The sequence below is a fragment of the Chaetodon trifascialis genome, chromosome 18 (genome assembly GCF_039877785.1).
Source record: "Chaetodon trifascialis isolate fChaTrf1 chromosome 18, fChaTrf1.hap1, whole genome shotgun sequence".
In the NCBI taxonomy this organism is placed as follows: Eukaryota; Metazoa; Chordata; class Actinopteri; order Chaetodontiformes; family Chaetodontidae; genus Chaetodon; species Chaetodon trifascialis.
This window is the reverse complement of record NC_092073.1, coordinates 15,713,688-15,733,959: the sequence shown is the minus strand read 5'-3', so window position 1 is coordinate 15,733,959 and position 20,272 is coordinate 15,713,688. Positions and strand designations below refer to the sequence as shown.

Sequence of the window (20,272 nt, the reverse complement as noted above, 5' to 3'; positions counted from 1 at the left end):
TTACTTAAATCACCTGTTGCTTTTTTTTTTTTTAGCTCACAACTGCTACAACAAATCACAGTAAACTGCTGTAAATGACGGTGCATAATGTTGCTTTACTTAATATTTTTTACAACCCTCCTGTTACATGATGCACCGCAATAAAACAAAAGTTAATACAAAAACTAATAAATATGGCAATTGAGCATTATAAAGTTAGAATATGAGTCATTTTATGCCTTTATGCTGCAGGAAGGTGGGGCTGGGTGTGTATACAAGAAAGGTTCCCATAAACCCTCACACTAGCCTTGAGCTTTGTGCTTAAGTAAAGTGACTCTACTATGCCAACAGTTTAATTCTTGCATGTCAACTGACAAAAACTCTGTATCAGGTAATAAATAAAGAAAGGGCCAAAAATAACTCTCATTATGTCTAATAAAAGCTTTTTATGCTCTTTATTAATTTGCACTTGTTTGACATGGACTTAGGTTCCTGTTGGCCCATTTTCTGGTTTTCTGAAATGAAAAACAGAAGAAAGATTAGTTTATGGAATTACATTATTTATTTATCTTATTTATCCTTTTTACTGATGCTATTGAGTGCCTGTATTTTTACACATACTCACCTCTCTGCATCTTCCTTATTTTCCCTGTCCATCCTTAAAATCATATTACATTTAAGTAACTCACTTGAGTTCGGTGTGATCTTGGAGTTCATTGTTGCGGGTTTCAGGAAGAAATAAACAGAGACCCCCAGCAGCAATGGGGATGATGCCATATATCAGCATGGGGATGGTGTAGTGGTAGCCCTCCAGGAGCCTGATGAGTGGAGCGAGGATGCCCGCCACGCGAGCACACATAGAGTTTACACCTACACCATTCTGCCTGTAAGACAGGAAAACTGACTTAAGGAATATCATGCTGATTGTCAGTCCTTAAAATCGGCCTTTATTAATCACGATAGCAGAGTTTTTTATATGGTACAAAATAGACATTACCTTAAAATGGTAGGGTATAGTTCTGCAGTATAAATATAGGATGTGCTGAAAGAGGATGTGGCAGAATATTTCCCCAGTACGGCAATGGCTGTGACCACCACAGGAAGGTCTGATGAGTGAATAATCAGACATACTGTACAATTACACGTTAAGACCTCAAGAACAAATATTAAAAGAAATTAAGAGCATGCTCAACATACTTGACCTTTTGGGATAGCAAGGACCACGAGGCAAGCAGCACCCCCAAAGAGCAGAAAGCCTGCTTGGCTTATTCTCCTCCCAAAGAATTGAATTACAACAAAACTGCTGAACTGTGCAGGAATTTCGACAAGCCCAAAGATGAACTGTGTGAGATAGATGTTCAGGCCAAAACTGCCAACATTCAGGCTCAGTCCATAATATAGAAGACTGGTTGAAAACCTGGTGAGGAGATAGTAGTGTCAGTTTGATGTTACTGTAGAGTGTACTGATACACACAGGAGGACACAAGTATAACCACAGGAGTTATCCCAGCTGGTGTCAGTTGCTCTTGACAAATGTTTACCATTACTACAGTAATCACAACATATCATAGATAAACATGGCAGGTGTTAACAAATGTTCACAAACCAGTTAAATCCCATTATAAGAGTACGTTTTCTCAAATATGATATTCGGAAGATGTCCAGCATGCTTGTTTTTCTGCAGGTAACCTCCACCTCTAGCTGAAATGTAGAAAAGCAACTTTTAGAGAATAATGTGAGTGAGACTTTTACTTTATTGTGGATGAAACTTAAATGTATTCGATGCGGCTCACCTTGTCTAGCTGATCGTCTGTGACCATCCTTCCGTTCATCCTGGCTGCCCTCCGAAGCTCCTTTTGTGCCTCCTCCTTCCTGCCCTTGGTCAGGAGCCAGCGTGCCGATTCTGGGAGAAACCTGATGGAAGTAGTATGTTTTAGATGCCACATTTATAACCTGTAAGGAAATGCATTAAGAGAACAACAGCATTATGGCTCTGCGGGCTGCTGACCAGTAGAGTAGGCCCACAATGAGGAGAAGAGGGCTGAAGAGCACCAGCTGCAGGATCCTCCAGTTGTGGATCAAATAGGCAATGCCAGGCAACACCATCAGTCCAACAGGGACGAAAAGCAGGATCACCATTGTACAAAATGCAGACTTGGAGGAGTCAGTCCACTCCACCACTGTATGACAGATGTGGATTGATCGTGTTGATCCAGTTAGTAACTTGGCCTCTCAATAGTCCTACTTTACTACTTTAGAGTGACTTAAAGCACAAACGAACAGTGCACCCACCCATCACAGATGTGTTCATCACAGTGACTCCTCCTGAAGCCCCACAGAAAAATTTTAAGACCATGTAAACATAGATGTTTGGTGAGAAAGCAACACCCACATCAAACAAGAGCAGGAGGAAGAGGGCGAGTAGGACTGCAAAGCGTCGGCCAAACCTAAAGAGGAGAAACAGCTTTTTTTTTTTTTTTTGAGGTTGCAAATCTGCACATATGCATATGAACATAGAATCTGTAGCAACTTGAAAAGATTTTGGTATTGAAGCATTGACCAATTACGTTTGAGCGGGCTTTGGTTGCATGTAAGCAAACGACGGCTTTTATTTTGGAAGTTTGAAAGTTACGTTGATAATCACACCCTCTTGAAACAATGATGGGTGCAAGGAGGCAGAAGTCTTGACCCCACTTTGTCCAGTAATTCACATCATTATTGGTCCATCCCTCAGTATATTTTTCCTTGCCCATGTGTCTATCTTTTTTTTCTTTTTTTTTTTTCTTTTTTTTGCCAAGTCTCACGCTGACTTCCTTTCTGTTAAGCGTCAAAAACTTTAAGGTCTTGATTTCAATATTTTTGATTTAGTCTCTGAGGAGACCTTTCTGTCAAGAATGACAACTGTCTCTTGCATTGGACAGGAGGTGGGAGTGCCTGTGCTACTTGTCGTTACCTGTCAGAAATTGCCCCAAACACCAGCGCTCCAACCAAAAAACCTGCCATGTAGATGGACTGTGATGCCTCAGTCAAATCACTCTTGTCACAAACCAGATCAAACTGAATAGAGAAAAGGAAGGTGAAAGAAAGAGAGAGGAAAGGAACAGATCAAAGGAAGAATGAGAGCAGGCCCTTTGCAAGGAATTACAGGCTCAATGCACAGAACTGAGGGACTGTATGATAATTGTCGACTCATAAGGGTTTTTAAAAGGTCGATGCCAATATTTAGAGAGCTTGTGATTGACAAGTGAATGAAGTTTTCGTACCACAGACAGTAGCATCTCCTTGTTTCTGAGAAAGAATGAAACTTTGTCAACTTACATAAACAAATAAGCAGTGTTAGCGCACGCAGTGGCCCACATGATCACTTATTTAACACTAATGTGTTATTCAAAAAAAGTGCATTGTCTCCGATGTGTCTGCAGACGACTGATGCTGGTGATCTCAAAATGCCAGATATTGGCCCAATCAACTGGGACTCTGAAGGTCAAAGTTAAATTAGTTAGGACCCTGAAGTGTTCTCTTCCTTACCTCTGTCACAATGCTGCTAGCACCTATGGGTGCATCATAGTCCCATCCATCTTCGCATCCAGTTGTGCTGTTAAGCCCATAGGCTTCAATTCTTTCCAAATTTAAATCCACAGATTTGAACATTTCACAGTTTTCAAACCCTCCGTCCTTGTTCACCGGGAGGGTGAGATTTCTTTGTTCCTCAGCTGTCAGGTTGGGTCCATGCTCCAAGATCCAGTCTGTGTTGCAGTGATGTGGGAAGCTCAAACCTACAAACACCTGGCCTATCACGTCAAAAGCGGCAAACATGCTGGGGATGCATAGTGCAGCCACTAAACATTTCTGAAATAAACCAAACTCCCCGATCTCCTTCAGGATCTGCCCAAAGTTGCTCATTTTGATATGTGGCTGTGCGCTTCTTCATTGAAGGGCAGTGTGAGGTCCGGATGAACTCAGCTTTGTTGTCAGTGTTTGTTATGGCAGTAATTATGAACATATCTGATCTTGCTCATTAATCTTTAACCCACTGCAACTCTAGAGTTTGACATGACACTCACAGTTTATTTGCTTTACTTTTCTTGTTGAGAACAACAGCCATCCATCCATCCATTTTCTATACCGCCTATCCCTTTCAGGGTTGCGGGGGGGCTCGAACCTATCCCAGCCGTCAACGGGCGAGAGGCGGGGTACACCCCAGACCAGTGGCCAGTCGATCGCAGGGCAACAGACAAGACAAACAACCATTCACACTCACACCAAGCACAATGCCTGCTGCGCCACCGTGGAGAACAACAGCATTATTCTTTAAAGTTTCAGCAGTTTTAAAACTTTGAATAAAACAATAAAAAGAGCATTAAATACAGATAATGACAATAACGCAGCTCAGCAAAGTTAAACTTTATTTATGTAGCATTTTTAACACATTTGTACAATGAGCTTCATAGTGTAAAGAGATGAGAGAAATGACAGAATAAATGCAAATCATGTGCTCAAAAGAATGTACAAGCAGCAAAATACTCCCTTTATATACATACAGGTTAAAAAAACAAAACAAACAGCAGCAAACATGCAGGTGTGCCCTTTTGGACTTGGTTTCCTGACCGTCTGCCAAGTGCTGACTTGCATTGAGCTGCTGCGTCTGTCTTATATAGATGTGCGTAAATACAGAGTCATCATATTTTGTTCATATGTTGTCAATCATATGTTGGGAACAGAACACAAACTTATGTGATTTAAGGAACAGAACCATTTGTGAGAATAAATTAATTTCTAATAAACTTTTAGCCATAAAAAACACTAACAAAAATAAAACAAACTATCATTTTAAAATGAAATGAAATAAAATCCTTCAATAATGTTTGACCCTTAATTCCTGATTACTGCATCCTAAACTGTATACTTAAAATTTCACAGCTTTTATACATGAGAATAAATAAGGAAAAAGAAAAACTACAAACTTTTGATTATGCTTACAAATTACAGTTTTTCCTCTTGAATAGTTTCCTCATCTCTGTGTTTGCTCTGTGGTTCTCTGAAATCAAAAATAGATGACAATATAGAATTATTTACACTTAAAATAATTCAATTCACTTCAGCTTTATTTCAGACTCAGAGGTCCATATCAGTATAAAAATAATCCACATGCAGCATTTATACTCACTTGTCCTCAGCGTGATCTTGAAGTTCAACATTGAGGGTTTCAGGCAGCAGCAAACTGAAACCACCAGCAGCAATGGGGATGATGCCATATATCAGCATGGGGATGGTGTAGTGGTGGGTCTGCAGCAGCCTGATCAGTGGAGCCAGGATGCCCCCCGCACGAGCACACATGGAGTTTACACCTACACCGCTGTGCCTGCAAGCAGAGGTTTAGATTTAGACTTTTGATTACATTAATTATACTAGAATTATTACTTACTTACTTACTTACTGCCCATTTTGCCTCCTGGCAAAATAATTATTATAGCATATAAAAAAATAGTAGTAAAAATAGTATATAAAAAAACAAGGTACCTATTTGTGTGTGTATTAGAATATATACATGCATATGTTGAATCTGCTCTTAGATGTTTTTAAAATTACTGGATATCTATTGAATCATGACAGAGGAAAATCATTTTATTGCTGTGTAAGAAGTAAATGTATAATTTAAAAAGTTTTTAAGTACAGAGTACTTATTGTTATTAAAATAGTGTACAAGCTCACCCCTTTTTCACCGTAATTATGTGTACTTACATTGTATAAGGGTGGCCTCACCCTGTTTTCACTGTAGTTATAATAACTTGGTATACGCGCTTTAAAGTAAAGTGGCCTGTTGTTCGCAATATTAGCAGTAATTACTATGTAGTTACAGAGTATTCCTACTGTCAAGTGAAGCAGTCTCTTGTTTGCCCCATTTTTAAGGTAATTACCAGCAAATATTCTGGCTTTTTTATGTAGCATTGCTTGCTGCAGTATAACTTCACAGTGCAGTCAACCACCACAAAATATGTCAAACTGAATGCTGAAACGGATCAGCGTTAAGAAGATTTTATGCCATCATCACGAACAGCAGCAGAAAGAGTGACATTACCTTAAAACAGTTGGGTATAATTCTGCAGCGTAAACGTATGCTGTGCTGAAAGCGGCAGTAGCAGCAAACTTCCCCAGGACGGCTAGGGTCGTTCCCAACTCTGGAAGATCTGATGGGTAAACCACATATTTGAAAAGTGGATACTGTGCCCGTTACATGAACACTGAGAAACTGACACCTTTACTACAAATGCTTTCAGACGATAGAAACAAGGTTTTGAAAGTACCATTTGGGACAGCAAGGACAAAAAGGCAAGCAGCACCCCCAACGAACAGAAAGCTTGCTTGACATATTTTCCTTCCAAAGCGCTGAATTAGGGCCAAACAACCAAGGTTTGCAGGAATTTCGACGAGACCAAAGATGAACTGTGTGACGTAGATGTTCAGGCCAAAACTGCCAACGTTCAGGCTCAGTCCATAATATAGAAGACTGACTGCAAACCTAGTGTCAGAGTTTGGAGAGATGGGTTGAGTTTTCCAACTTATTACATATCATTACTGAACATCACTGATGTGACATGTAGAATTAATCAGTTAAAGAGGACACACCAGTTAAAGCCCATTATGAGGGTGCGTTTTCTCAAATACGATATTCGGAAGATGTCCAGCATGTTTCTTCTCTTCGGTGAGGCCTCCATCTCAAGCTAAACAAAAAAAAAAGTGTTGTTTTATAAAATAGACAGGTTTACTATGTTTACGTGGTTAAAGTGTGTCTGATGCAGCTCACCTTCTCTAGGTGACCATCTGTGAGTATCCTTTTATTCACCCTGGCTGCCCTCAAAAGCTCTTTTTTTGCCTCCTCCTTTTTGCCTTGGGTCATGAGCCAGCGTGATGATTCTGGGAGAAACCTATTAGAGCACAGTTTCAAAATCACAAAGTATGATCTACATAGTACCTTTAGAAACTTGTAATGTTTTTGGCGACTAGCACTTCATGAACTTGTATGGTCAGATTACGGCTGCTGACCAGTAGAATAGTCCCACGAGGAGGAGAAGAGGGCTGAAGAGCACCAGCTGCAGGATCCTCCAGTTGGTGATTAAATATGCAATGCCAGGCAACACCATCAGTCCAACAGAGAAAGCGATTACGATGAGCATTGTGCAAACCGCAGCCTTAGTGGGATCGGTCCACTCCACCGCTGTATGACAGATATGGATTGCACATAGATTACTTTATTTCAGTGGTCACAGCAGTATTTAATTTGTAGCCTATTACCTGCATGATTTTTTTAACATAATATTTTACCTCACATTTTGCTTTATTTTACTCACAGCCACGTTTAAGGGATCATATCAAGATTTTTTGGTTTGTGCTTGGTCATGCTTTGGAAAGTCTACTACAAACAAATGGCATACTTTACATAAATTGTTCCAGATTTTTGATTGTGTTTTTCTATGTTCCAGGCAGCCACTGGATTCACATTTGTTTTTGGAGGGAAAAATGGGAGGCGGAGTCCCTCCATGTCACATTCATGCGCATAATTATACAGCTCTAATGATGTTATATTGCCTTTAATTTTCTCTGCTAAGACAATATCACTAAGTACATACGGACGATAATATGAATTGATAGATGAATGCTAAATCTGTCAATAAGGCAACAGCAATAATAATAATAATAATAATAATAATAATAATAATAATAATAATAATAATAATAAAACCCTGGGAAAAATAGACTTACCCATCACAGATGTGTTCATGATAAGGACAGCACTTGAAGTCCCGGAGATGAATTTGAGAACCATATAAACATAGATATTGGGCGAGAAAGCATTACCCACTCCAAACAAGAATGGGATGGAGAGAGAAAGCAGGATTGCAAAGCGTCGCCCAAACCTACAAAGAAAGGACAAAGAGCATGTTTCCAGTTCTTTAAAGGGGCATAATATTAAGTTAGATCCTTCTCTGTATATTTCACATCTTAAGTATTTAATCTAGATTTTTTTTTTTCATGCAATAACATTATTGTGATTATTAGACATTGATAATAACAATACTCATGATGAATAGAATGATGTCTCCTTACTTTGTAGCAAAATCACAGAAACTCCTCACAAGGGAGTGGAGATATTATAGGTAATTACCAAACCATTTTCATTCCCAGGTCATCAAACGCCGACGTTTTTCATGCCCCTCTGCACCTTATATAGATAAGGTACCCTTCTCAATCTGTATGAGAAGTCTGCCAGAAAGCCTTTCATGTAAGTGGTCAACATCGTAAAATGGTCACAGTTTGGTTTAGGTTGAGGCACCAAAACGACTTGGTTAGGTTTAGGAAAAGATAATGGTTTTGTTGTGTGTTTACATATGTGATGTAATTATGTTACGTAAGATAACTTCAAATGTCGGTATCTGGTGACTCAGGTATGAGAACAGTCTCCTGTTTATACCTGTCAGAAATTGCCCCATAGGATAGTGCTCCAACCAGAACTCCTGCCATGAAGATGGACTGTGACACCTCAATTAAACCGCTGTTGTCACAAACCAGATCAAACTGAAAGAAGGAAAGAAGACGAAAGGAGAGAAAGACAAATAAATCAATACAAGACAGAACTGAAAGCTAGAAACCCAAAACACAGCACTGCAGCACAGCAGACCTGCAAACCGCAGCCAAGTTGATTAAGATATCCATTTGTTTACCTCTGTCACAATGCTGGAACCTCCTCTGGGTACCTCATAGTCGTATCCATGTACACATCGAGTTGTGCTGTTAAGCCCATAGGTTTCAATTGTTTCCAAATCCAAATCCACAGGTGTGAACATTTTACAAGTTTCATACTTCCCATCCGTGTTCACTGGGATGGTGAGATTTCTCTGTTCCTCAGCTGTCAGGTTGGGCCCAAGCTTCAAGATCCAGTCTGTGTTGCAGTGATGTGGGAAGCTCAAACCTGTAAACACCTGGCTAATCACATCAAAAGCAGCAAACATATTGGGGATGCATAGTGCAGCCAATAAACTTTTCTGAAATAAACCAAACCCCCCGATCTCCTTCAGGATCTGCCCGAAGCTGCTCATTTTGATATGTGGCTGTGCGCTTCCTCATCAAAGTGCAGTGTGAGGTATGAACGAGCTCAGCTCTAAGCATTATAAGTGAATATATCTGATCATATATCTGATCGTTCTTATTAACCTTTAATCCATGACCACTCCAAGAGTTTGACATGACACTCACAGTTTATTTGCCTTAATTTTCCAGTGGGGAAAAAGAGCTTCCAGCTGTTGTAAAACTGTCAACAAAACAATAAAATGGGCAACAGTACAAACAGTGGTAGTTATGTATTATGACATTTACCTTCATCTTTTATCAGAGAATAAAATATTGTCGCTGTTCTACTTCAATCCCCATTGTAAAATTTGGGATAGGCAAACCAATAAAATAGGCATCAACATAGATAATGACCTCCACTTTAAGGACAACACAGTTCACACAGCGAGCTCACGTGCAAGGAAAGGAAAATGAAGGCAACAACAAGGGAAGACAAATTATAGAATAGAAATCTCACAGAAAATAAAATCCAGAAATCCAAATCCAGAGCCACTGTATTGAAGAAAATTAGACAGCCATAGAGAAATAACATAGCCAAAACATAACAGTACAAAGTAATCCAAAACCTTGAAACAAGACATTTGGACAAATGATCAGAGGACAGTCGAGTTCAGGAGTTGAAATAGGAGCCTCACTGCATTCAGTTGGAGCAACTGCAATGTACAAATACAGATTCATTTTGCTTTAACATAATGTCAACAAGCATTTTAGCAGTTGTCAAGAGGACAGTTTCAGTTTTTTTTTACTCTTAACTTTATACTCATATTCTTGACAACATTGGTTTTCTATTTTTGAATGATGCAAGACAGGCAGTTCTTCTGCTCCAATGAGTAAGTGAGCCTGTCTATAGCCTCCAAATCTACGAGTAGTGGAGGGGTTAAGGATGCAGGACTGGAGAGGCTCAGGGGAGATAGCGTTGTTGTTTCAGTAGTTATGGCGCTGTGGTCACGCAGACATCTTTTATCACACGGTTGTACAACAGGTTGCAACTATTAACTTGGTTTGGGACATGTTGATGCTGACAGGTACGGCTTGAATGACTGATAGTCCAGTGGCCTCTGCAGAGGCTCTAAAGTAACAGAACTGTTCATCCCAAACTCATCATCTTCATCATATCACAACAGTGATATGTGACCCCTCTTTAACCCCTTAACCTCAGTGATTGAAAGATGAGCAATTGACTATGTGTTTTGGAGTCTTTTCAAAGGGCTGAAACTGTCAACACTAGAAAGAGCATTTCTCTGCTGTCAGGGTGTCATTATTTGACCAAGAACATTACAGTAGTATCTTACTTTCAAGGGCTAGCTAACTTAATTTGTGGGCTGGAAGTTTCATTTAGAAATGACCCCAACATGAAAAGGTTTTGCTGAAGTATACTTAGGTATGGGGCTTTGCTCTTGGTCTTCTTCATGGATCATTTGTTTTTGAGACTACTGACTTTTTCTAAGCTATAGCCTCAGGCATTGACCACACATATATGGATATTTTCTAAAGCAAACATTTTCACCCTTCAAAAAGAAAAAAATCCGTAATTTTCCCAAATAAAGCTGTACACAAAGGAAAGAAATCATGTCACAAATGCTCCATTTTTACCATTTTATGTACACACAGTTGCACAGAAACCGGAGCGTTGCAAAATCTCCATATAGATGTCATCAAGGCCGTCAGAGCCGAGTTAGTATGATATCATCACAATCACAATCAGCTTTAGCTGTTGAGGCCTCACCACCCAGACAGGTGTGGGTGCTTAAGCCACCTAACTGAAGGAAAAATAAGGAGGCAGATGGACAGAGAGCACACGGCTGTGAGGAACTGGGCGATCAGACTTTGAAGAGAGCATGAACGTTCAGAAACATACCTGAGTGTCAAGGAAATGTTCAAGTGGAAGATGACAACATAAAAGTGTTGAGCAGTGATAATAAAACATTTTCAACACAAGATGCAAGACAAGAGAGTTTAAAACCACAATGATCTGTTTTTTGTTGTCGATGTTTTGCCACATGGGGGCAGAATTCCATGACAGGAACATTACACACACTTATTATTTACACATGGAGCAACACAAGTTTTCATCCAGAGTTGTACTGCATGATACATAGAAATCCACCAGTTCTCAGGAGAAATATCTTGGTGTTTTTGCTGCTAAGTGTTCCTCTGTGTTCAAAGATGAGCAAACTTAACAGAGATAGTTATTTTGTGCTGTGACATCAAAACATCTATTTTCCATTTTCTATATGAGCTACACTTGACTTCTAGCAACTGAAATACATACAGAGGGAATATATCCGGATTAAACAATTAAAATGACATGAGAAACAAACCAGTAAGAGCAAAGTGAATACACACATACATAATTTAATATACTGTACATACAAATCCCAGTTTTCAAACAGTCTATAACTTCTGTGGTGTTGTTTAAAAGTGCAGCACGATTCAGCTGAAGCTTTGCATGTAGGTACCAGTTATCAGTTGAGAGCAGCAAACTATATGAAAGAGACCATTACGTCCATATAAATTACATTTTTGTGCTCTTTCCTAAATTCGAGAAGGATCCCGTCACGTCGGTCCTGTCCTCAGGGTTTCTGAAATTAAAAACAAGAAGGCATTTATATAGAGATGCTTTGGGTTTCCCGTAAGCAAAGTATGGCTTCTGTTGTGAGAGCATTCATCAACTCACATGGCATGATCCTGGAGTTTAACATTGACGGTTTCCGGCAGGAATAAGCAGAAAGCTGAAGCGACGATGGGGACGATGCCATATATCAGCATCGGGATGGAGTGATGGTAGAATTTCAGGAGCCTGATCAGTGGAGCGAGGATGCCCGCCATACGAGCACACATGGAGTTTAGACCTACACCATTCTGCCTGCCAGTGAAGACAAAGCACTTATAAGCATCCACATTGCATGTAATAATAAAAAATAATTTGCATTTTCTGCAAATATTAAGTGAAATCATTTTACCTCTGGGACATTACCTACCTTACCTTAGAGTGGTGGGATACAGTTCTGCAGTATAAACATAGATTATGCAGAAGCTGGAAGTGGCAGCAAATTTTCCCACTACAGCTATGACTGTTACCACGACAGGAAGGTCTGATGGACAAATAATAAACACAGTTGTGACACGTATAAATTAAACATACTGTATATGGCAGAACGCAATGCACGTGTATGGATGTGAATAGAATCTGTGTGCATAGAATGTATCTTCGGATGTAGCAAGGCTCACAAGGCCAATAATAATGTTCTTAAATGTGATGTTTTCATCAATGTGGTGTTTGTCCTAGCTCTCAGGGATCAAGGAAATGTTCGAGTCAGCCTACAACAGACTAACGTTATTATACAACTAAGTACCTTCTGGAATTGCAAGAATCACAAGACATGCACAGCCTCCAAATGACAGGATCCCTGCTTGACACATTTTCCTCCCAAAGCGCTGGATGAGGGGCAAACTGCCCAGACGCGCAGGGATTTCAACTAGTCCAAAGATGAACTGTGTGAGGTAGATATCCAGACCGAAATTTCCAACATTCAGGCTCAGTCCGTAATACATCAGGCTTGTTCCAAACCTGTTCACAGAATGGAGGAGATGTCTTCAGCGCAGCTACAAAGACATGGCTCAACGGGTGGTCGTGGCTGATACTCACCAGACGTAGCTCATAATGAGAGCGCGTTTTTTAAGGTATGACACCCTGAAGATGTCCAATATGCTTCCTCTTTTGGATGGAGCCTCATCGTCCAGCTAAACAATGTAAGTGTCATTTTTTAGTTGGTGTATATTTAGTCAAGTGCTTTATCGTGTTTAATTTCTGATGCAGGTTACCTTTCCCAGCAGATCCTCTGGGACCTTCCTCCCGTTCACCTTGGCTGCTCTCCGGATCTCCTTTATGGCCTCCTCCTTCCTGCCCTGGGTGATGAGCCAACGAGCTGACTCTGGAAGAATCCTAATGAGATATTGGTCCGTCATCAGCTATAATGTATGCTTAATTGGATTTTTTTTCTATAGCTATAATGGAGATTAGTATCTAAAACATTAAATTCTAGTCTGGCCTGAGAGGCTGCTTACCAGTAGAAGATTCCCAGCATGAGGATAAGCGGGCTGAAGAGCACCAGCTGCAGGATCCTCCAGTTGCGGATCAAATAGGCAATGCCAGACAATATCATCAGTCCGACAGGGTAAAAAGAGTGGCAGATAATGGTGCAGAGAGCAAACTTGGAGGAATCGCTCCACTCGCCACCTTCAAAGCAATAATACAGACAGAAATAGCATCAGTTCAGCCACATTATTTCTTAAAGTTAGTGTGTGAAACTTCATACAAAGCACTCCCATTATTAGTCATTTCAGTTTTGACAACATTCAGTTAAATGTATGTACGCTTCTGTGATGAAAAAGTAAGATCGGTTCAGTGCATGCCACACATCTGCAATGCAACACAAGGCACGCATGTTGCAAATGTCGATCAGGCCCTCGATAGTTTTAGTTCAGGTCTGAATGTGCATGTATTAGTTTAAATTGAAAAGACAACAGTTCAATGCTAAATGATAAGTTAAGTAGAGCAAAAAATATAAAATAAACAATATATACAAAGAATGATGAGGCAATCAACAATGTATACAAATGAGATGTAGACCTACCAATCACAAAGGCATTAACCAAAATGCCTGAAATGGCGATGCCACCCAAAAACTTCACAGCTATATAAAAATAGATGTTGGGTGAGAAACCAGAGCCGACGCCAAACAACAGCAGCAGGAGGAGTGAAAGCAGGACCACAAAGCGTCGGCCAAACCTGCAAAGAGGAGAGAAAAACAAAACACTGGTGCTTGAGATTTGAAAGTGAGACACATGAGAATCTTTCCCTCCTATAAGATCAGCTTTTTAGATCTTTTCAGCAGCTGCGTGAGCATGAATGCAGACAGAATCATAAGTGTCATGGACATAGAGTAAAGGTGGGAGTGAACGTGTACCTGTCCGCCATCAGCCCCATCATCAGCGCTCCCACCAGAAGACCGGCCATGTAGATGGACTGTGACGCTTCGATCAAACTGCTTCTGTCACACACCAGGTTGAACTGACAACAGGGAGGATGATGAAAGGAGGAGAAAACCAAAGACAACATTGAACTAAGTTCTGCTTTTCTCAGCTGCTATTTGAAAATTTGAAAAAGTGACAATTAAAATGTTTGATTGTGGTATGAAAGACTTTATAACACCAGACAAGGGAATCCACAAAGTGCTGGTATGGTGGCTCAGAAGCAGCAAAAAGTCAAAGTCAACAACTGATACAACACACAAAGCAGCTGCCTCATCCCTTGATTCGATGAAACATCCTCTGTATTAACACTCCTTTTAACACTAGTTAGCGCTCAGTGGTTGAATTCTGAGACAGCAGAAAAATGTAACCCCACAATAAAATAATCACAAGAAATAAGAAATACATTCAGTGGAAGAGTTAAATGTATTTTTCATGGCCATCTTAGGGACGGTGAGGCGGACTGTACTCAGCTGGTTGCAGTCTTCTCCCTCACTGCTAGATGTCGCTACATCCTACACACTGGACCTTTAAGTGTCTTGCTCTGTTAGTGAATCTCTTACCTCCGTCAAAATGCTGGAGGCACCTTTGGGTGCCTCAAAATCAGATCCATTCATGCATCCACTTGTATCATTAATCCCATAGGTTTCAATTGTTTCCAAATCCAAATCCACAGGTGTGAACATTTGACATGTTTCATACTTCCCATCTGTGTTCACTGGGATGGTGAGATTTCTCTGTTCCTCAGCGGTCAGGTTGGGCCCATGTGCCAAGATCCAATCAGTGTTGCAGTGATGTGGGAAGCTCAAACCCACGAACACCTGACCAATCACATCGAAAGCAACAAAAATGCTGGGGATGCATAATGCAACCACTAAACGCTTCTGAAAAAAACCAAACTCCCCGATCTCCGTCAGGATCTGGTCAAAGCTGCTCATATTGGTATCCAAATGTGCTCAGAGTGCAGCGTGGGACAGAGAAGAGTCAGACTTTAAGCAACATCCAGCCGTACTCAGTCAACTTGACTCTCCTCCTGCAAGTTAATGTTTAAACTGACATGGACAGTGCTTTTATGGCTGCTGCCAAGTTGCTAACAAACAGACTAACAAAGTATTAAAATGTGACAAGTCAGGATGCCTCAGGCTGAAGTCCAGCTCACTGTCAGATGGCTTTCTGCAGATGCTCTTATGTTGTGCAATTTAAGGTCTGATTTTAATGACAGGCTTTCTCCATGCATCCTTGCGGCTTTTAGATCACTGCGATGGCAAATTTTCTCAACCACATTCTGCACTTACACAAAGAGTGGGGCTCAAAGTCTTATCAGGAACGCTCTTCAAAGTCTGAGTTGCATGGATGTTCAGCCTCGGTCTCCCAGTTAGCAGCTGTTGTCCAATTGGTCACAAGCAGGACGAGCCAGAAGCCCCTGGAATGTAAAACTCGACATTTCCCCAAACAAAGTGAAAAAATAGAAAAGACAAAAGGCAATCCTTTTGCTGCAATTCACAGATCCTGTATGTGCTTTCCTTTCAACGGCAGCGGCACAGAAACCAGTAGCACAGTTGTTTTCCAGCAGTAGAGCACCAGTGGCCACGTCTCATTTTCTCTGCATGTCAGAAGCACACAGTCAAATGTGATCCATGAGAATAAATATCTGGAGGACCTGAGCAAAGCCAGGAGAACAGACAGTTGAAAAACAAACGTCCACGTCCAATCAGGATGAAGAATGAGAAAGTCTTCAGGCACCTACCTTTACAGGTTTGGTCCATGTTAGCTTTGAATTTGCCTTCCATTTTGTCAATTTCAAACTTTGCACTTCGGGGCCACCACATCAACAAACTGCTTGAAGAGTAGTTAAATAATACAGTAACGTGACACACAGACCCTGCTGGCCACAGAGGCCAAAGACCTCCGGGCTCCTATGGAATCCTACACAGGGAGCACTTAGGCTGATTATATCAATATGTTTGTCCTCCACACCATTCGATCAAATGCTTCCTCCTTTACCAAGATCAACAAAGGATACTAAAAAATAGATGTAGTGAAGCAGCTGCTGGTCCCCCCGACTTTACATCCTTGGCCCACATTCCTTTGAAGCTGCTGATCAGGTTCAATCATTCCTGTCCAGTCTAAGGCATCAGGTAAAACTAGACTCTCTTGCAATGGCATCACACCAATCGATCAATCAGCAGTACTCAGTGATGCAGTAATCAGTACTGGGTACTCGTGGGTCAGAGTGTTGAGGGACACCATGACTGATGTCGAGGTCTTGTGAGTGGCATAAAAGAATTACAGCTAGCGTTCTGTTACATAACCCTGTGTTGTTAAATGATTATGAGTGAACTGTGAACCTTTACAAGACACTGAGGTTCAAACGATGAGGCGCAACATGGGAACTGTAGGCTTTCTGAAGCCTGATCAATGCGAGGGCCTAACAGGATATCTGCCCATCTGCTTCACTGATTTTGACTATTTTTAAGGATTCTGTCTCTTGAAAGTCCCCCAGCTTTATGAGAGAGCTATGCCGAATGGCTGGAGAGTCGTCTGAATGTCTAGAAGGCAGAAAATTACTTTTTCTGGGTGAGAGGGTCGTAAAAGGACAGCTGTGGTCTTATTGGAAGATAGTGAGGGCCATAAAGCTGAAGGCAGTGACAGCGACCGTAAGGATTACTACTTGAAATATAACTTTAGGAAGAGAGAGAAAACAGGAGTGAGGACGACAGACCGTATCGAAACATTGATCCGTTTACAGGAACGGCTTACTCGCAATGACAAGTAATGATGTACATAAAAAAACAAAGTGCCAAGAGGTGGCTGATATGCTCATTCTTTATTGATTAAAAATAATCAAGAGAAACATGCTTTGAACTCCAAAAACGATCCAAAAAAAAAAAAAAAAAAAGAGCAAATGAAAGAATGAAAAAACTGAAAACAGGTGGAAAATTCAAATATATTACAGCCTTGATGAGTTATTGCCTGGACAAAAGGGCTTTGTTTGCCAGTCATCTGTTCAGTTGCTACAGCTTCGTTAGACTACATGGAAGCAGGACAGAGGAGACTGTTGGCGAAAGGATGAGAACAAAGCTATCAGAGCTTCAACTCTGTGAGAAGCAGGGCTCAATCTACGCATCACACACACACAAACACACACACTCTCTCTCTCTCAGGGCTCATACACACTTATCCTGCCCTTGTCTGCTGTCAGCTGCAGACTAAACCAGGAAAATGGCACCAAATACTGCAGTTCAGAAACTTTAGAGTAACATCGGGTTGCTGACTTTGTTGCGCCCCTTTGAGGAGAACACCGGGTCGACACACCTGTTTATCTTTATTTCAGCTATCTTCACGTGTAACAAGAACTACATTTCAAAGACACTGAAAATCTAAATCAAAACCTTGACATTATGTCAAAGAAAAGAAAAGGAAAAGAAAAAAAAACACTTGGTCATTTTCAATTTAAGGCGAGCCTAAAATTTAACAAGTCAAAATACAAAGATTTCCTCTTAACATTTGATCTGCAAGCAAAGAAAATTCATTCATTTTCATTTAATATGGCATCTGGAGGGTTATGACATTATCACATCACCAAATTAAACAGTAAAACCTTGCTGGCATTTCAGATCTACACATTAGAGCAGAGTGTTTAATGAACCTGCCACTGCCGCCGGCGCCGGTAACTGCGAGATGCACATTCCTTATAAAACATCCAGAGTGTGGTTGAGGATGTCACATCTGTACTGATGAGGACCCTTTTCATCCGAATCCAAAACACATCTCTGATCGTTCAAAATGTCTACAATCATAGCTGAGCTGCTTCCAAACTGTCGGACGTAAAATCTTCGTTTTAGCCGCTTTAAAAATGATTAGCAAGAGATAAAACAGCTGTTTGACTTCAGATGAGGGTCAAAGTACTGTAAACAGCCTCCACTTGGTATTATTAAGTACTGGAGACAAATTTGCCGCACAGCTTGAAATTTGGGGGAATTTAAGGTGGACATGCAGTGCATCAGGACAGCTGTGGCTCCACAGTAAAAGATATTCAAAACTTCTCAAAGGCAAAAAAACGGAACGCGCCATGAGTCAAGGTAAATGAGTCGTACATGACGCACAGCACAAGACCGCATGTCCTGCAAAACCAGAGCGTTCAAAGCGAAATCTGCCGTGTCGTCGTCTTCCTTCACGCAGCGCTACAACCCACAATCGTGTCATAGGACAGAAAGAAAGGCCAAGAGTGAAACACACAGTATAAAAACAAATCAAAGCCAAAGGTCATTATTTATATACTAGAGGTTAAATCAAGTACTTGTGTTTCATCCACATAAACAAAAAAAAAAAATGCACTTAAGTCTTTTTTTTGTTTTTTCTTTCAGAATTTGAGAAACTGATTCCAAACAGACACAAACTAATACCGACAGACAGACACATCTGCTCACAGGACACGTGTGGCTTCAGCTGCTCTTAAACTTTTTACTTCACTACAGTTTCAACGAGTGATCAGATTTACAAAAACTGGCTTTTCTGGTTTCATGCTACATCGGTTCTGAGTTTTGAAACGCACAAAGGTAAAAATCAAGACAAAAGTCTGTTATTTTGCAATCCTTTTAGTACATATTGAAGTACTCTTAAATCTACATGTGTAATAATTTAAAACCAGCCCAATTAAGTTGTCTCATATGTATCCTTTAATGCCGGTTGTGTCAATATTTAAAAGAATAAGACTTCTTACAGTCAACAAATCCCATGAAAAGACAAAAAATAACGAGCTGATCCGACGAAGTACTGTCTGTGTATCCTAACAAGGATACATTTATCCCTGCTGCTGAAATACTAACAAGAGCACCAAATGTGTATTGATCCGCTGCTGAAAATAGTCCCCAAACAAATGCACTAACTTTGCCTTAAAAAAACAATGAATTGTGACCCATTTTTGAAGATTTGTGCCTCCCATAGGAATGAATGGGCCATAGGCAATGCAGGGGGGTCCGAAAGTATTGTGAGACGGACTAACATGTTGTTGGTTTTGGTCTTTCGTGGCATTTGTTGGCAATAAGAACAATACAGACTCAAACCAGCCTTGGTTACAGACTACAGACTGTTACTGCTGGGAGTGTTCACATCCTTCTTTTCTCACTCGTCGGTGAGAAAATGCTTCATGATTTACTAGAGAAACGTGCCTAAAAGTTCATTTCGAGTCAGCTAGGCGGGCTGCATCTTACCTCCTCTGAAGGTTAAAGTAAAAAGTTCGACACGAGCAACTGAGACCACATTTGTACACTTCAGACGACATAATGCTCCTTATGGTAACTGGGGGCTTCCCCAAAACGTGCATTCAGTAGTTCTGATGAATATAAGGCATTGTTACACTTATCGGGATTCAAGGGCGTTAGTTCAGATTGTGCAAATGCATCACATATTAGAGAAAAAGAAATAACAGAACGAGGGAGACCAGAATGGTAAATGTTTGCTGTAGATACCTGCGTCCTTCTACATGTACGCTGTAAACGTTTTGAGTGATTCTTACACTGTACGCGCGGATACTTCAGCCGACCGCCCAATTCAACCAGGCGACCTTGTGTAATCCTATGGGTGACAAAACGGTACTGTTTTCTTTGGCAGTAGTGGTTTCTTTACGGCCATAGAAAGAAAAAATGCATTAAACTATTTATTTTTTTTTTTTCAATTTTCACATTTTTTAGGCAAGTCACGGTCCCAGGTAGAACAACAGTTTAACTAGTACTAATGCTGAGCTGAGCAAAGCCCATCAATTTGACGTCATCTGGTATTTCAGATCCCTCAATTCCAGAAGCCTGTGAAAATAAGAGGGAAGAATGAAAAGCAGTGAGCAAAAATGACGTTTGAGCACGGACACACTATGTACAACAGCCCGATTTCCACGTTTTCTTAAAATTTGCAAAAGAAAATGATTATTAGGAGTTGTTCGGCTGAGATAAGGTGTACGTGACCATCTAAGCATTGCAAAAGGAAGAGGGCGCAACCAGATGACTTGGAAAAAATGTAAAAAACATGATGGAAATACATCATTTCTGTTTGTTTCATGTATGAATTTTAGGAAGATTATATTCTCCTCTTTGCTCCACACAAGAAAAATCAGTAGAAATACATATCAGAGATTTCT

General features: G+C 40.5%; 4 protein-coding genes across 7 annotated transcripts in view; all 4 read right to left on the bottom strand.

Annotated features, from left to right (window-relative positions):
* Window positions 1-664: 664 nt before the first annotated feature.
* Window positions 665-3,882, bottom strand: LOC139346999 (solute carrier family 22 member 13-like). The gene is made up of 9 exons (XM_070986416.1): window positions 3,508-3,882; window positions 2,933-3,036; window positions 2,272-2,426; window positions 1,988-2,159; window positions 1,773-1,893; window positions 1,586-1,680; window positions 1,182-1,396; window positions 977-1,085; window positions 665-863 (listed from the first exon to the last, which is right to left on the bottom strand). The coding sequence occupies exons 1-9, from the start codon at window positions 3,880-3,882 to the stop codon at window positions 665-667; spliced, it is 1,545 nt and encodes a 514-aa protein (XP_070842517.1).
* Window positions 3,883-5,142: 1,260 nt separating this feature from the next.
* LOC139347001 (solute carrier family 22 member 13-like) lies at window positions 5,143-9,074 on the bottom strand. The gene is made up of 9 exons (XM_070986418.1): window positions 8,700-9,074; window positions 8,450-8,553; window positions 7,741-7,895; window positions 7,024-7,195; window positions 6,785-6,905; window positions 6,607-6,701; window positions 6,285-6,499; window positions 6,059-6,167; window positions 5,143-5,341 (listed from the first exon to the last, which is right to left on the bottom strand). Exons 1-9 carry the CDS (start codon window positions 9,072-9,074, stop codon window positions 5,143-5,145), a joined length of 1,545 nt encoding a protein of 514 aa, XP_070842519.1.
* Window positions 9,075-11,831: 2,757 nt separating this feature from the next.
* Window positions 11,832-15,077, bottom strand: LOC139346941 (solute carrier family 22 member 13-like). Its single transcript, XM_070986320.1, has 9 exons — window positions 14,703-15,077; window positions 14,076-14,179; window positions 13,743-13,897; window positions 13,174-13,345; window positions 12,931-13,051; window positions 12,755-12,849; window positions 12,462-12,676; window positions 12,087-12,200; window positions 11,832-11,971 (listed from the first exon to the last, which is right to left on the bottom strand). Exons 1-8 carry the CDS (start codon window positions 15,075-15,077, stop codon window positions 12,088-12,090), a joined length of 1,350 nt encoding a protein of 449 aa, XP_070842421.1. The 3' UTR covers window positions 11,832-11,971; window position 12,087.
* A 2,049-nt stretch (window positions 15,078-17,126) lies between these two features.
* Window positions 17,127-20,272, bottom strand: part of oxsr1b (oxidative stress responsive kinase 1b) — a 42,439-nt gene continuing 39,293 nt past the window's right edge. For all 4 annotated transcript variants that reach the window (XM_070985565.1, XM_070985561.1, XM_070985562.1 and 1 more), the window contains one exon: window positions 17,127-19,943. In XM_070985565.1, coding sequence (XP_070841666.1) covers window positions 19,863-19,943 — 81 coding nt within the window. In that variant the 3' untranslated portion in view covers window positions 17,127-19,862. The remainder of the gene's footprint in view (window positions 19,944-20,272) is intronic.

What these genes read in the sequence shown, in the direction of transcription:
- LOC139346999 (XM_070986416.1), bottom strand. Translation starts at nt 3,882, where the DNA reads ATGAGCAACTTTGGGCAGATCCTGAAGGAGATCGGGGAGTTTGGTTTA. An exon ending in CTTATAATGGGATTTAACTG is followed by an intron (nt 1,397 to 1,585) that starts GTTTGTGAACAT and finishes TCTCCTCACCAG; the next exon opens with GTTTTCAACCAGTCTTCTAT. An exon ending in CTATACCCTACCATTTTAAG is followed by an intron (nt 864 to 976) that starts GTAATGTCTATT and finishes CCTGTCTTACAG; the next exon opens with GCAGAATGGTGTAGGTGTAA.
- LOC139347001 (XM_070986418.1), bottom strand. Translation starts at nt 9,074, where the DNA reads ATGAGCAGCTTCGGGCAGATCCTGAAGGAGATCGGGGGGTTTGGTTTA. An exon ending in CTCATAATGGGCTTTAACTG is followed by an intron (nt 6,500 to 6,606) that starts GTGTGTCCTCTT and finishes CTCTGACACTAG; the next exon opens with GTTTGCAGTCAGTCTTCTAT. An exon ending in TTATACCCAACTGTTTTAAG is followed by an intron (nt 5,342 to 6,058) that starts GTAATGTCACTC and finishes CTCTGCTTGCAG; the next exon opens with GCACAGCGGTGTAGGTGTAA.
- LOC139346941 (XM_070986320.1), bottom strand. Translation starts at nt 15,077, where the DNA reads ATGAGCAGCTTTGACCAGATCCTGACGGAGATCGGGGAGTTTGGTTTT. An exon ending in CCTCCAGCATTTTGACGGAG is followed by an intron (nt 14,180 to 14,702) that starts GTAAGAGATTCA and finishes CCCTGTTGTCAG; the next exon opens with TTCAACCTGGTGTGTGACAG. An exon ending in CAGAGGATCTGCTGGGAAAG is followed by an intron (nt 12,850 to 12,930) that starts GTAACCTGCATC and finishes TACATTGTTTAG; the next exon opens with CTGGACGATGAGGCTCCATC.